Source organism: Chiloscyllium punctatum, chromosome 10 (genome assembly GCF_047496795.1).
Source record: "Chiloscyllium punctatum isolate Juve2018m chromosome 10, sChiPun1.3, whole genome shotgun sequence".
Classification (NCBI taxonomy): domain Eukaryota; kingdom Metazoa; phylum Chordata; class Chondrichthyes; order Orectolobiformes; family Hemiscylliidae; genus Chiloscyllium; species Chiloscyllium punctatum.
Window position 1 is genome coordinate 42,969,073 of NC_092748.1, and position 16,921 is coordinate 42,985,993.

The following is a 16,921-nucleotide window of genomic DNA, read 5'->3' on the forward strand; positions in this document are numbered from 1 at the left end:
TAATTGGTCCTTAATCTCCAAGTGCCTTTTTAAATTAATTGGCTGAATTGAAACTGTTGTCTGGGTAAAAATGCAGCTTGGGCCTGCTAACTGAAAAGTCTCTAGCTTCAGTTTTGGGGCTCTGCACAAAGCTTGCAAACTTCCAAGCACAGACAAAACACAATCTCTTAACGGTACCACATCTGTTTTTCAATTCACTTTACAATTTTACCATTTTTGTTTTTTTAAAAATATATTTTTATAGAAAAATAGATTTTTAAATGTAACCAAAACAATACAATTCAAAACAATACAAAGAAAGAACACAAAAAAATTAAAAAACCCAAACCACCCTCATGTATAAATGTATATAAAAATATACTTTAAAAATTCCAACTAACTACTTAACTAAATAAATAATAACTAACAACAAACTAATAAATAATAATAATACAGCTCAGCAAAACAAAACACTAACTCTTGAATATTGAGAGCATTAATTTTCACATATTCATACGTTCGCAGTTCCCCCTCACTGGATATTGGACTCGTAAAACATAATCATTACAGCTATATAAATGTTCTTATTAGTGTGGCAGACAAATCTGTGTCCAGGTATTCCAAAAAGGGCTGCCATGTCTTATAGAAATTCTCTGTTTTGTTGTGTACCATACCTGTAAGAAAATCCAAGGGACAATAACAATCTTACGCGACAGGCCCAGGGGATTTTTGGACAGTCACCCTAACAAGATATTTATTCTTGCACAGAAAGTGAGGATGTTGAAACGTCTTTTCTTAGGAGCATTTACAAGGAATACATGGCAGACCAAGAAGAAGAGAGATCGGGTCCTTTTCCACCTTTACATCCAAAATCCCCTCCATTGCACCTGCCACAGTGCTCCAGGATATTTGAAGCCTACCACAGGACCAGAGACAATGGGTAAGAGTGCCCATACTAACTTTACACTTGAAGCATGCTGAAGATACTCCTGGTTTAAATTTTGACAAAGTGGACCCCTGTGGAGAATCTTCAACTGTAAAGCATGGGTCCTATTACAAACTGATATCTTTCTTGCATTTTACCAAGTATCTTCCCTTGCCTTTGAGGAGACCTCAATGTGTAGCTCGCTCTCCCACACCCTGCAAAGCCAATCAAACACATCTGAGGGCTGCTCCCCTAGTTGATGATATAAAGTTCTGACAGAAAGTGTACCCTTAGCACAGAGCACCTTCTTCTCTATTTCGGATTTGTAGGGGTCAGTTAAAAGTGTAGTTTTTTTCTTGAATAAAATTCCTAACTTAAAAAAAATGAAAGAAGTCTTGTTAGATAGCTCGTATTTCAGTGCTAATTGAACAACAGATATCAGAGGGTCTCCCTCAAACAAATCACCCATGCAAGACATACCCCTAGCTGCCCAATGTTTGAATCCTGAATCCATCATCCACAGTTGAAAACCCAGAATACTCAGTATAGGTGTAAGAAAAGATGTTTTGCCAATATTGCCTTCCCTCTGCCGAATTGCCCTCCATGCTTTAACAATATTGATAACTATTGGGTTATGGCAATATTCCTTAACTGTCTTCATTTTGACAAAAACAGCGAGCTAGTTTGGGGGCACCTTGTCTGGGGGGTTTCAATATCTAACCACATTGAAAGAGGATCCCCACAAGCCCCACGTAAGATAAAAGTGAGCTTGGTTGATGGTTTTTAATATCTGGGAGATCCACTCCCCCCAGTCTGTGAGGCAATTGCAGTTTAGCTAATTTAATAAGGGGCAGCTTATTCTGCCAAATAAAAGAGCTGAACCAGCCGTTCAGTCTCCTGAACGTTTGCTTATCGAAAATCAGGGGAGCATTCGTATAGGGTACAACAAATGGGGGAGAATATTCATCTTAATGAGAGCTATCCAACCTAACCATGAGACCAGTAACGCCTCCCATCTTTGAAGATCTTGTTTGATTTTGTAATTGAACAACATTAGTTTTAAACAACCGATCAAGAACAGGAGTGATGAATACGCCCAAATACATGAAACCCTCCTGTGACCACATAAATGGGAATTGAGATTCACCCTCAAGACCTAGCACCTTTGTAAGACCACCCACAGGTATAGTCTCTGATTTTGCAAAATTAATCATGTACCCCGAAAAGGTGCCAAAATGACCTGATGCATTGCATCAGGTGAGGCATCGAAATGGCTGGATTTGACAAAAAAAAATGAGGACATCATCCATGTACAACAAAATCTTATGTAATTTTGACCCCACTTCTGGGGCTGATATATTGGGTTCCGTATGAATGGCCTCCGCCAACGGTTCAATCACCAATGGAAAGAACAATGGCGAAAGGGGACAGCCCTGTCATACCCCATTAGTGCTGACTGCAGCAAGAGGGTCACTGTAGAGGACCTTTATCCATCTTATAAAAGCTTCGCCCAAGCCAAACCGCTCTAGAATATAAAAAAGGTACGGCCACACAACTCGGTCAAATGCCTTCTCTACATCTAGAGAAATCACCAATCCCTGTATTGACTGTTGTTGACACGCTTGAATTACAGTAAACGGTCTGCTAACATTATTGGAGGAGCTGCAGCCCTTTATGAAGCTCATCTGATTCTTTTTAACAATAGAAGGTAACACAGCTTCCAGCCTTAATGCAAAAGTCTTAGAGAGGATTTTAAAGTCAACATTTAAGAGTGAAATGGGCCTGCAAGAAGCACAGTCCTCTGGAACATAGAACATAAAACATAGAAAAGTACAGCACAGAACAGGCCTTTTGGCCCACGATGTTGTGCCGAGATTTAATCTTAACATAAAATATAGTAACTTAACCTACGCACCCCTCAACTCACTGCTATCCACGTGCATGTCCAGCAGTCGCTTAAATGTCCCTAATGACTCTGCTTCCACCACCACAGCTGGCAACGCATTCCATGTATTCACGACTCTGCGTAAAGAACATACCACTGAACGTCTCCTTTGTACCTTCCTCCTAATATCTTCAAACTATGACTTCTCATACCAGTCCATCCTGCCCTGGGGAAAAGTCTCTGGCTATTGACTCTATCTATTCCTCTCATTATTTTGTACACCTCGATCAGGTCTTTTCTCTTCCTTCTCTCCAGAGAGAAAAGTCCAAGCTTATTCAACCTTTCTTCATAAGGCAAGCCCTCCAGTCCAGGCAGCATCCTGGTAAACCTTCTTTGCACCCTCTCCAAAGCCTCCACATCTTGCCTATAGTAGGGTGACCAGAACTGTACACAATATTCCAAGTATGGTCTCACTAGGGACTTGTAGAGCTGCAGCAAAACCTCGCGGCTCTTAAACTCGATTCCCCTGTTAATGAAAGCCAAAACATCATATGCTTTCTTAACAACCCTATCCACTTGGGTGGCAACTTTGAGGGATCTATCTTCTTGCACACCCAGATCCTTCTGTTCCTCCACCTTAAAAAGGAACCTTTCCTTTTTTAAGAATAAGTGAAATATTGGCCTCTCTTAGAGACGGTGGGAAATGATCACGACTCTATGAGTCATTGAACATGCTGAGCATCGGACCTGACAATATGTTTATAAATTCTTTATAAAATTCACTGGGAAGTCCATCAGGACCAGGTGCCTTTCCACTCTGAAGCTGCTTTACAGCCTCTTGCACCTCTTGCTCTGATAAGGGGCATTGAGAAAAGACTCCTGTTTTGGGGTCACACCTGGAAGCTCCAGATCCTTGAAAAAGGACTCCATCTTGGCCTGCCCCTCCACACAACCCTCAGATTGGTATAATTCAGTGTAAAATCCCTGAAATGCTGCATTACTCTTTTTGGAATCACATGTTAGGTTCCCAGCCCCTTCCCTAATCGACGTATTGGCTTGAGGGGCACTCTTTTACCTGGCGAGATATGCTAGCTCCTTGCCTGGTTTGTCACCATGCTCATACAACCTGTATTTTGCAAAAGTAAGCTCCTTCTTTGCTGTCGGCACGAGCATGGAATTCAAAGCAGACCGCAGTGCCGTAATCCTCTGTAGCTTGGCCAACGGGGGCCTGTCAAAGTAAGCTTTCTCGGCTGCCTTCTCAACTGTGTTTCAAGGAAATGTTGCTGCTCACCCTTCTCCTGCTTCTTACTGGCAGAGTAGGAGATAACTAACCCCCGACATAGGCTTTGGCAGTTTCCCAAAGGATGGCGGGGCTATGAACTAAGCCTGAAGTAATGTCTAGGAATGCCCTAAATTCTTTACAGAAGTATTCCTCAAACTTATTATCCTTAAGGATAAAGGGATCAATTCGCCATTGCCTCAGGCCCACTATAGCATCCTTAATCTTAACCAACAGGTACACTGCAGTGTGATCAGAGATGGTAATATTATCAATTGTACGAGATGCCGCCAAGTCCAGGGTTGACACGGGAGTCAGAAAAACATAATCATCCTGGAGTGATATCTGTGCGGATTGGAAAGAAATGTAAAATTTCTGCCTGTAGGGTGGTGAGGCCTTCAGATGTCCACCAACCCTAACTCACACACAGATCTATTAATTATTTAGTTTGTACAGAGGGTACGGGGGTCCTTTGGGCAACCTATCTATCATGGAAAGCATAAGACAATTAAAATCTACCCCTATGATGATATGCTGAGACTTGAGGCTGATTTAGAGAACTTTAAGGGGATGTGCCAGAGGGCAGTAAACATTTAAAACACCGTATTCTTCTCTATTTATCAGGGCTTTGAGGATCACAAACCTCCTGTGTGTCTTTAACACACTCTAGTAATTTAAATGGGAGATTCTTCCGAATCAATGCAGCCAATTCCCTACTTCTGGTATTAAAAGATGAAAAGTAAACCCAATCAAAGCCATTCTGCTGTCATTTCAAATGCTCTCTATCATCCAAGTGGATCTTATAAAGCAATATCCACCTTTTCCATTCTACTGAATACCTTTTTCATCTTAATTGGTGAGTGACTCCTCTTGATGTTCCAGGTACACCATTTAATTAAGTCATAATCTTCTGCTGGAACATTTAGATTCGAGAGAGGAGGAACTCGAATTACAAATTGCCAAGCCTTAGTGTCATAAGATCCATCAAACATAAAAACTACGTAAACTAAGGCCACTAGAGTTAACAAACCTAAAAGCTATCAAAGACTATATACACCAAAAAAAACATATAAAGTACCAATGGCACTGAATAGGGGAACTCATCCCCTGCCCAAAGGGGGCATCTACACATCCCAAAACTCAACTTCCCATCCCGCTTCTAAAACAGCAGCCAGGGCATTTTAATACCTGAACTGGGCATAAACTGCCTGTAAGTAGGCATCTAGCCATCCCAACCACTTTCTCTTCTCCTAGCTAGAGCCTCACCACAAACACAAACACCAAAGAAAGAAAATACACCACGGAAAAACAATGTGAACAAAGAAATTTTGAAAAAATAGTAAATACTCTACCCATCCCTTCATATAATTTAACTTAGAAATTGAAAGTAAACATCCCAGCTGCTCCTGAGCATGGTTTAGAGCAGATTTATTACCAATAAAAAAAGGAAAAGAAAGCCCCGACCAGATTTCTTTTTAAATAAGAGATGTACCTAAATAACATTACTATTTGTACATACTAAATTGTTCAGATTAAGTTAATTCGTCCATAAAATCTCTTGCCTTCTTCAACATATTAAAAAGATGTACAGATCCATCTAAGGTGATCCAAAGCACCGCTGGATACTAAAAGAGTACTGGAATCTGAGTTCCCTCAGTCTTTTCTTGATGCGATTATAGGAATCTCTTTTCTGGATAAGCGCCGCTGAGAAGTCCTGGAAGAAAATGATCTTAGAGCCCTCATAAACAGGGGCCTTCGGCTCCTTCCCCTGGATTCTGGAAGCTTCCATGATTCTCTCTTTATCTCTATAGTGATGAAACTGCACCAAGATAGGATAAGGATATTGGTCCAGACCTGGCCTCCGCACTGTGACCTGGTGAGTCCTCTCAATCTTCAAGCTTCCCATTTGAGCCTCCAAGTTAAGGAATTTCAACATGCTGTCCTCAATAGATTCCACTGGTCACTCACCTTCCTTATCCTCTGCCAGACCGACAATTCAATTTTTTTTTCTCCTACCCCTATTCTCAAGATCATCAACCTGCTCAAGCAAATTACGGGCCTGTGTCTCCAGGGCCTGGATCCTATCCTTGAAGGAACTGGTATCAGCTTCTACCACTGTGACTCTGAGCTTTACCTCAACCATCCTTTTCTCGAAGTCTCCCAGCTTGTTGCTGCAGCATGACAGAGATGGGGGCCAGCTTCTCCTCCATCTGCCTTGCACACATCTTGTGTGTTTTCGTGAGCTCCTTTACCAGAACCTGGTAGGAAATAGAGCCTGAGGATCCTGCAGGCTGGGCCACAGCCCAGATTTGGATGTACCCCTTCCCTTCTTCATATGCCTGGAGCAAAAACTGAGCTTAAGTTGCTATCTAACAGTTTATTTGGTGATATCTTGGGAGTCTGGAAAGGTTGTGGAGTCCCAGGATATTGCGGTCTGAGTAGTGCGGGTTAGGATTTCATCCCGCTTGCGAAGTGGTGCAGAGCTCTGCAATGTGATCTTTTTAGATCACCGCCATTTTGGATCAGCCAATTTTGCCATTTTTACACACCAACTTCATGACACTGCAGATTAGCCTCTTCATCCACACATTCTTCTCCCAAACAGCTCTTGTTTGGAACATCTACTTCTTGCAGTAAAACTTAGTTAAATCACCCTATCACCCTTTTGCAGCAAATTCCCACTTGAACTAAATTTCCAGTTCAATCATTCAGCCTTTGTCTCGCTCAGGTGAAGCCTCCTTCACAATAATCATGTACTTTTGATGAGGTGAGTGGGAGACATTATAGATGATGCTTGAGAGAGAAATTGAGAGAGAATTAGTCTTAGCGGGAGATCTGTGCAAGAGCAGACAAAGAGTGAATGTGAGTTAGCAGACAGATGATGATGGTACCTACCCTTGTGGAAAGTAGAAGGTCATTGATCGTCTTATAACAGTGCTGGTAGTATTTCTTTACTGTCAGCACTGCTCTGACCAGGTGGCTATCTCATTTCACGCTGGTAGTATTTAGACCATAAGTCCATAGATATAGGAGAATTAAGCCAATTAGCTCATCAAGTCCGCTCTGCCATTTATTTATGGCTGATATTTTTCTCAACCCCATTCTCCTGCCTTCTCTCCTTACTATCACGAATCTACATATGTCTTGAATACACTCAATGACATGGTCTTTGTAGCCTTTTGTAGGAATGAGCTCCACAGGTTCAGCACCTCTGGCTGAAGAAATTCCTCTTCATCTCAATTCTAAAGGGTCATCCCTTCACTGTGAGGCTGTGCCCTTGGGTCCCAATCTCTTTCTATTAGAAACATTTGGGGCCATGGACTTCGCTGGCAGCCCTGAAAAAAAGAGAATGGCATTTCCTTTGACCGCACTGTCCACCAGAACCTCCAGATCATGATCTGTGAACCGAGATGCCAACATTTCTTTCTCTTTTTGCTATTTATATTAACATCATTTTATGTTTTTTTTCATGGATGATACACTTGTATTCTTTTGTTAAGAGTATTTGCACTTTGCTTGAACGTGTTCAGTGACTGACCAGCACAGAAACCATACAGTAAAACAAAACATATGATTTATTAATAAAAACAGAAATTGCTAGAGAAAGTAGTCTCGCAGCATCACTAGAGAGTTAAATGAGAATTAACATTTTGAGTTCAGTATGACATCTTCTGATAGGCAGCTTTTAGAATGAGCCAATGAATCGCACATCAAGTGTGACTGGTAATCCAAAATTGATTTGCAGTGTAATTTTTAGTGCAGTCAGTATTATTTAATAAATGGTGTCCAATTGCACAATAATCACATTTGGTGGTGCTCTGAGATTTTCAACCATGGGGGGATTGATCAAGATCGCAAGCTGCCTATTGCAAACAGTTAAAGGGGTGTGTTATTGATAAGGTTTGTTAGGATGTAGCCCACATGTGTATCATCACACCAGCACTAAACACAGCCAACATATTTGAATAATTATGATCAGCAAAAGCAAGATGAGGAGCTTCATTATTTGGCTATTATAATCTAAAGTGTAATTCTCCAAAGATTATCGAAGCCGTTCTAGTAGTTTTCAAAAGTGATGCAAAAATTAAATTTGAAGAGAGCATTCAAAAGAGAAATGGGAATAAGGGGAGGGGCTGAATTAGTTGATAGCTCCACCAAACAGCCAGGACAGCTATTATTGGAGAATGGAAGTGTTGGAAGGAGGAATAAATGATACAATTGTCTATGATAGATTGTGTAGCAGTATACAACCAGTCCTGGTATGTCTGGTAGATCCAGGGTGTTTCTGGACACCAGTCGATGTCTGGAATAGGATCATTAATAGTTTTAAAGATTTTGAAACAAACTTTGATTTTTTTTTCAATGTCCCATTTGGTTTGGCTCATAAGGGAGATGAAATGGATGTGCCCCTATTGGCTGAGACACCTTCCTCTGATACTGGATAATTTAGGTAGATACCAGCATCAATGGTGCACTGATTTTCATAGCTATATGAGAGGTCATTTAGACAACGTTATCAGTGGATGTCAATGGAGATGTACCCTTACAAGACATAGTACCTGAGGGAGATGATCAGGAATTGATAATGTAGATTAAAAATATAATGATAAGTTCTCCTCCCACATTCACAGGATAGGTACATGAAACAAAGCAACACGCTCAATGACTTTATGATTCCTTGATTGTGATGTCAAAACAAAGCACCCTTTCCCCATATGAAAAACATTCCAAACTTTTCTCAGGATATCTCTTTTTAATGAAAATCAATTGCATTATTAAATATAAACTTATGAGTTCTGAGTTGAAGCAGTAAATACATACCTGTAAGGAGTTCCCAGACAGGTAGCTCTGGAATATTCTGCTCAATGATGTACTTGAGGATTTCTGTATGGGAGTAGAGTGCTGCCAAATGAATAATATTGTTGTTTTCACTGTCAAGCTTTGTTAAATTGGCTCCAAGGGATAGTAAATATTGAAGTGAATCAAATGCACCAGCCATTGAAGCAAGCAATAGTGGAGTAGAGTTGTACCTAAATCAAAGGAAAAGCAGAATCCCTTCAGAAACTAACAGTAGTAAAATAACAGAACATATCTGGAGGAAAATGTCATTATCTGGATTAATAGTTACATAATTTTCTTAAAAGCATATGTAATCTTCTGGGCAAAGGATGATGATGAGGACTCAGATGGGAGGAGATCTTGCAATCCAGCATTTTTGATTTACTATAGATACCCTGTTATGAAATGTCTTTAAAATTCAAAACTGCTCTGAGTTTTATTAACTCCAAAATTCAGTGAATGGTCAAAATTCCTTTATGTCATTCTTGAATCTCCCAAACACACATTTGTTCTGTTACATCTTTAAAGCAGCATACTTCGACCTTGCTAACATTGCTCAACTCTTCCCCAATCTTCAGTCATCTACTTTGAAACTTAATCTATGCTTTTGTTAATTCTAGGTTTGATTACTCGAAAACACTGCTGACCAACCTCTCATCTGAACATGGATTCTTCTAAACGTCTGCAAACTTGTATCATCCAATTTGCACTGAGTTCCTTATACCCATCACTCTGAGTTTATAGATATATATTGGTTCTGGTGTGCCTCAACTCTAAAATCCTTCCATAGTATTAGCCCTGCTTGTCGCTATAATATCATTCTGCCTTACAAACCTCAGAGGTCTCTATGCTCCTCTAATTCCAGTTTCCTTCATACCCCAATCTTAAATGCATTATGCGACTGTCTTCAGTTGCCCAATATAAAATTTTAAAACTATCCCAAAGTTTCTCGACATCCCTGTAGTGGTTTAAGATGTAAAACCTATTTCTTTTATCTGGGCTCATATTTCCTCATGTAGCTTGTTGTCAAATGTCCTTTGAAGGTCAAAGGTAAAAGAGGGGAATAGAAAAGTGGAGTTAAAGTCATAAATAGAATAACCGTGATTTTATGGGCCCACTGCAACTCTTATTCTAGTGCTCTTTGATCATTGTCCTTTGAGAACTTGATCATTTTACAATTTTAAATGCATTACACAAATGCAATGTTATTTTGTCAATAAAGCTGAAGAGATATTTGTCTGCTTTCTCTTTGATAGGAAAATCATAAAAATTGTCAAAATTATGAACTGGCTCTGAAACAAATGTTATGTTAAATATTTTAAATTTATATCATGGAACACAATATTCGAATGTTATAAAACTTTAATAATTAACAACATAAATATATAAAAGCATATGCAACACAATGTAGGCTGTAGGTTTTTTGTTCTTTTTTTACATAACCACGTTAGGTAGATTATTGAACACTTACTGAGCTGAAGTCTCCAACTCTAAAAACCTGGGATCCTTTCGATACAGAGCTCTAATGCAAGAAACATTGTCATAAAATGCAGCAAAATGAATAGCTGTCCAGCCTCGTTCATCAACCTTGGTGACATCTGCCCGCAGGGCCAGTAGGCATGTTAATGAACCAAGTGACCCACATTTGGCTGCCATATGCAAAGCAGTTGGGCCTACAAGCAAAGGAATTACAAGCTAAAATTAGAAAGAAGCTCCAGTATTACATAAGTTTGATTACAAAAGAATTATAGGTTACAAAAAATTGGTTGATGGATGCCACACAGGAGGTTGCTTCACAAGATTAGAGTTCACAGAACTGGGGTAATAGATTGATTTTTAACTGAGGATTCGTTAATGGACAGAAAATAAAGGCTAAGTATAAACATGTAATTTTCAATTTTACAGGTTTTAATATTATTCGATAGGTGTGCTGGACTTCAAATATATAAAATCTTTTTCAATGATTTAACTGAGGGAACTGAGTTTACTTTATCTGAGTTTGCTGCTGACACAAAGCTAGGTGGGAAACCAAGCAGTGAGGACAATGTAAAGAGGTTACAAAGAAATAGACTCAGTTTAAGGATATGAGTAAGAGGTAGGATTGTGAAGGAAATATAGTTGATTACTTTCCTTGGGGATCTTGCCAGGACAACAACTAGCTGCCTTTGCTCCACCTACTGCATGTGAATGTCCACAAATTGAGGTGAGTGTTAGGTTGAGCTCCTAGAGGGATTTTCCTGTTGCTTGCTCTTTTGATTATCTTCCTTGGGACCACAAAACTAGGATCTTAATAAATCCGATTTAGTGTTAGTAATAACGCTTCCTGATTTGCTCAAATTGGAGTGTACAGCCTACTGGAAACTCCCGTTCCTCTATTTTAATCTAACAAACTAAGCTGCTAGGATTTAAAGATAGTTTCGTTTTTATTCGTGGTGGCTTTTCATTCTCCTTCAAACTTGCAGTACTGATGGATTTTTGACCAATTGGCAGCCGGAGGCTCTCTTGTGGGAAGATCTGAGTCAAAGACTGCTCCGAATGTTCAATTTCCTCAACCTAGGTATGGGTTATGGATCTTGCAATATCAGATTTGTTTGAGAAAAACTTCAACCACCTCTGACCACATACAATTTCAAAGGTTGCACACATTGAATTTAGAAGAATGAGAGCTGGGTCTTAGAGAAGCATACATGCTTCTTAGGGGCTTGACACCTAAGGGTAGATGCAGAGAGGTTGCGTTCCCTTCTGAGAGAATCTGATACCAGACCCCTAACCTAAGAGTAAGGGGTTGCAATGGGAATGAGGAGGAATTTCTTCTCACTGAGGGTGGTGAATCTCTGATGGCTATAGAAGCTGGGCTTTATATTTAAGGCTGAGATGGAATTATTTTAATCGGTCAGGGGATCAAGGTTACCAAGGAAAAGCTAGGAAAGGAGTTGAGCATTACTAGATCAATAATCTCATTGAATGGCAGAGATATTTTATGGGCTTATTGGCTTACTTTTGCTCATAAGACTTATGTCTTATTGCAGTTATCTAGAGTCTTGTTGAGACTATAGTTTGCAATATTGTATGTGGTTTTGGTCTATTTATCTAAGAATAGATATAATTGCCATAGAGGGAATGGAATGATTGTTCACCAAATGGGATGGAGGGATTGTATTAATACGAATGATTACATAAATTGGGCATATATTCTTTGACGTTTAAAAGAATGAAAGATGATCTCATTCAAACATACAAAATTCTTACAGAGATTGTCAGGCTGGATGCAGGAAGGATTTTTCTGGACCCTTCTGGAGGGTCTAGAAGGAAAGGACACAGCATCAGAACAATGGAAAATACATTAGGGCTGAGATGAAGAGGAGTTCCTTCACTCATCCTTGGAATCATTCTGCATTTTCTCAAAACCTTAATTCCTTCCTGAAGTATGGTGCACAAATTGTGTGAAATACTCTTGCTCAGGCTGAACTGGTGACTTGTACAATATCAGGATAACTTCTGTGCTCTTCCACTACAACCTTACATTAAGCCCAGGACACTATGTGCTTCATTAACTGCTCTCTTATCCTGCTTGCTGCCCTCAATTCTTATCTAGATTTAATAAGCCTACGTATTTAGTCTGTGATTTAATTAATCGAATCATTCAATTTAAAAAAAGAGGTCGAAACATCTACTCACACATTCTTCATTCATGGATAATTTTTTGCCTTTTTATGTGATTGTAATATTCAAGAAAATATTACTCATAAACAAACCTGATGGTTTTTAGAGCTTACCCATATTGAACAAATAGTCAGTACAACGCTGATTAATTTTCAGGTGTATTGCGGTCAACTGACAGATGATTGACACATGATTGTGGATTGCAGCATGATGAATAAGTGCATAACCGGATCCATCTACAACTCCAAGTTGAGATATTGGATTTTGTTGACAGTATGTGTAAAAGACAGCAGCAAGTCCACTCTTGGTAGCAGCTGTTAGACCAACGGCCAAATCCTGGGTGAAGAAAAGAAGAAACCAGTACCACCGAATGGCATTTACATCAGCACAATTTCACTATTGAAATCTTGCTTCAAGCGCATGGAGTACTGTGTGCAGTTTTGGTCTCCTTATCTGAGGAAAGATTATTGTCAGAGACAGAATGTAATAAACGTTCACTAGACTTGTTCCTGGAATGGTGGGGGCTGTCTTATGAAGGGAAATTGGGCAAACTGGGCTTGTATTCTCTGGAGTTGTGAAAATGTGAGGTGATCTCATTGGAACTTACAAAATACTTAAAGAGGTAGACAGATTAGATGCCGTCAAGATGTATCCTGTGTTTGGGCAGCCTAGATCCTGGAGCACAATTGAAAAATAAGGGGGATGCTACTTAGGTCTGAGATGAGGAGTATCTTTTTTCACTCAGACAGTTATGAATCTTTTGGCTATATAGGCTCTGTCTTTGAGGATATTTAGGATGTAAATTGATAGATTTCTGAATACCAAAAATGTACATGATTATAAGGATAGGGTGAGTAAAAGTGTTTGATCAGCAGCGATTGTATTCAATAGTGAGGCAGGCTCAATGGGCTGCACAACTTAGTTCTTTTCCTATGTTCCTAGAAATTGAGTTAAATTTTCACTTATAATAGATTGGCACCTGCACCTGTATGCCAAACATAACATGGACCATGCAGACTCGAATAAGACAGCAGAAATGGCAGTGTCACACACAATCTTGCCAAATCTGAAGTCAACTTAACTAACATCTGGGATTTGTGGTCAGATTGGAAGATCTATCCCAGAGACTAATTGAGCAGCAACCTGACAGACATTTTCTTGTAACATCTTACAGACAAATTTCTGGACATCAAAGGCTGGTAGGTTTACAGAAAGCTGATGACGAAAGAAATTGAGATTTTGGTCCAGAAAATGAAGGAAGCATATGTCAGGTATAGACAGGAGAGATTGAATGAATCCTTAGAAGAGTATAAAGGCAGTGGAAGTATACTTAAGAGGGAAATCAGGAGGGCAAAGGGGGATATGAGACAGCTTTGGCAAATTTTATAAATACATTAAAGACAAAAGGGTAACTAGGGAGAGAAAAGGGACCCTCAAAGAGCAACAAGGCAGCCTATGTATGTAACAGCAGGAAATGGGAGAGATAGTAAAGAAGTATTTTGCATCAGTGTTTACCGTGGAGAAGGTCATGGAAGATATAGAATGTGGGGAAATAGATGGTGACATCTTGAAAAATGTCCATATTAAAGAAGAAGAGGTGCTGGATGTCTTGAAACGCATACAAGTGGATAAATCCCCAGGACCTGATCAGATGTGCCCGAAAACTCTGTGGGAAGCTAGGGAAGTGATTGTTGGGCCTCTTGCTGAGATATTTGTATCATCAATAGTCATAGGTGAGGTGCCGGAAGACTGGAGATGCCACTATTAAGAAAGGTGGTCAGGAAAAGCCAGGTAACTATAGACTGGTGACCATGGTGGGCAAGTTGTTGGAGGGAATCCTGAGGGATTTACATGTATTTGGAAAGGTAAGGACTGATTAAGGATAGCATGGCTTTGTGCATAGGAAATCATGTTTCATGAACTTGATTCATTTTTTGAAATAACAAAGAGGATTGATGAGGGCAGAGTTGTAGACATGATCTGTATGGACTTCAGTAAAGCATTCTGCAAGGTTAGATCTCATGGAATACAGGGAGAACTACTCACTTGGATACAGAACTGGCTCAAAGGTAGACCATAGAGGCTGGTGGTGGAGGGTTGCTTTTTAGACTGGAGGCTTGTGACCAGTTGTGTGCCATAAGAATCAGTGTTGACCATATAGAGGTTTATAAAATTATGAGGGACATGGATAGGATAAATAGACAAGGTCTTTTCCCTGTCATGAGGAAGTCAGAACTAGAGGGCATGAGTTTAGGGTGAGAGGGGAAAGATAGAAAACAGACCTAAAGGGCAACCTTTTCATACAGAGGGTGGTACGCGTGTGGAATGAGCTGCCAGAGGAAGTGGTGGAGGCTGGTACAATTACAACATTCAGAATGTATCTGGATGTGTATGTTATTGGAAGGGTTTAGAGGGATATGGGCCAAGTGCTGGCACATGGGACTAAATTACGTTAGGATGGTTGGCATGCATGGACGAGTTGGACCAAAGGGTCTGTTTCCATGTTGTACATCTCTGTGACACTATGACACTGTCACTACTCCTGGCTATGTCTTTATCCATTGACTGGATAGACCCATGCAGGGTTATGGCATAGTGGGAGGAGTTCAATGAAGGACGTAGGAGGGCAGGCCATGAGCAGCCCCAGGCATACAAAAGAACGAGGTATCAAGGTGGTGAAGCTACACTAATTATGTGCCAAGCAGTATAACAAACATGCAATAAAATAGCTAAGCAATTCCACAACTCATGAATAAGATCAAAGATCTGGAAGTCTATCAGATCCAATTGTGAATTGTGGTGGATAATTAAACAACTCATGTAGAAGAAGACTTCACAGATGTCTGAATCCTCAGTTATGGGGGACCTCAGCAGAGAGGTCACCTGAGCTCTCAAATCCACTTGTTTCAAAGCAGTTTGCCCATTCTCCATTTTGTTTTTAAAAGGAAAGTGTCCATTCTACATATCCATGAATATGACAGAGCAAGCATGATACCGCAAATAAATTTTTCACCAAAACTCTCCCTTTGAATTCTCCAATATTATAATGAATTAGCAGTTTTTTGGGGGTTACAATAAACTCCCAATATCCTCTTCGGTAGTTGCTTCATTGGTTTGAAACATAGCTTCCTGCAAGCTTCAAAAGTTTGGGATTATATTGTGACTCAAGCTTAATAGAAATATCCTCCAGCATCGTTTCCTTTGGTTTTGCTGATACAAGCAAACTTCTAATTGTCTCAGATGCTTTCAGGCCTTCTTTGTTCCAAAATATCATTTCTTACCCATCCCTTACTGCTTGATTTACAACTTGATTGGATCTTCAAGGTTATTTTTAGTGGTGAAAAACACACCCGGCTGCTCGATACCTTCCAAAAGACTGTCTGTTGCAATCGTGCTCCCCTTGTTGTTCAACAATTCCCAGAGGCACAGCCATCTTTGAAAGTCAGTCCACCAACATGTACAACCCAAATGTTAGACCACAATTTCAGCTTTTCCTCGCTCTCAAAAAATATATCTTATGTTTTTGATGTATGACACTCATGTTCAACATCAGGACTTTATTGGTGTTAAGCTTAAGATGTCTCTTTAAAGAGTGTATGCAGCATGGAAGATGTTACATGACTATGGCAGACTAGGACACAAATTTGAAAGATTGCATTCAATCTAAACATCTTGGTTGGCTCATTGAAATCTCTCAACCCAATATGTTTCTGCAAGAGAATTCTCAATCACGTTCTCATTGCCTTGCCTGACAGATATCACACCTGGTCTGTCTATAAAGCATGTAAGTCAATATTTTTCACTGAATCTTGGTACACATGACAGTTAAAAATCAAATCAAAATCTGTGTATTAAATGGAGGTGACGTAAAAGAGAGTAGTTAAATTTGTTTTTTTTTCTACACATTGACATGCACAAATGGTCACAAGATGATGCTCTGACATCCTTGCTAGTAAACATAAAACTTTTGGAAAGACATATAATGTAATTTTAGAATTACAGGCAGAGATCAAGAATGTGCTAAATACCTTGTAATTTCCAGTCACTTCAACTGATAATACTTAACTGGACACAACTTAGGGTAATCAATGGCTCAGTATTATTGCCTATAATTTATTGCAAATGTTGTTCAGTCAGAATCCTAAAACTTTTTGACTAACAAATGCATAGAGTTACATTCACACATAGAATGCAACAGTTTAAGAAGATGCTTCACCAACTTCTGAAGTTGGTATGAATGGACAATAAATTCTGGCTTTTCTAGAAACATCTGTATCCCAAGATAAAACAGGAGTCAAATATGTTATACATTGAATGACTGAGAACTCACTGATCATGTTTCTAATCTAAA

General features: G+C 39.6%; 1 protein-coding gene across 1 annotated transcript in view; it reads right to left on the bottom strand.

The window, feature by feature from the left end:
- ankar (ankyrin and armadillo repeat containing) overlaps positions 1-16,921 on the bottom strand; it is a 143,939-nt gene that overhangs the window by 66,595 nt on the left and 60,423 nt on the right. Inside the window, exons 8-10 of the mRNA XM_072578292.1 lie at positions 12,684-12,906; positions 10,379-10,580; positions 8,890-9,098 (exon numbers count right to left, since the gene is read on the bottom strand). Of these exons, the coding sequence (XP_072434393.1) occupies positions 8,890-9,098; positions 10,379-10,580; positions 12,684-12,906 (634 nt within the window). The remainder of the gene's footprint in view (positions 1-8,889; positions 9,099-10,378; positions 10,581-12,683; positions 12,907-16,921) is intronic.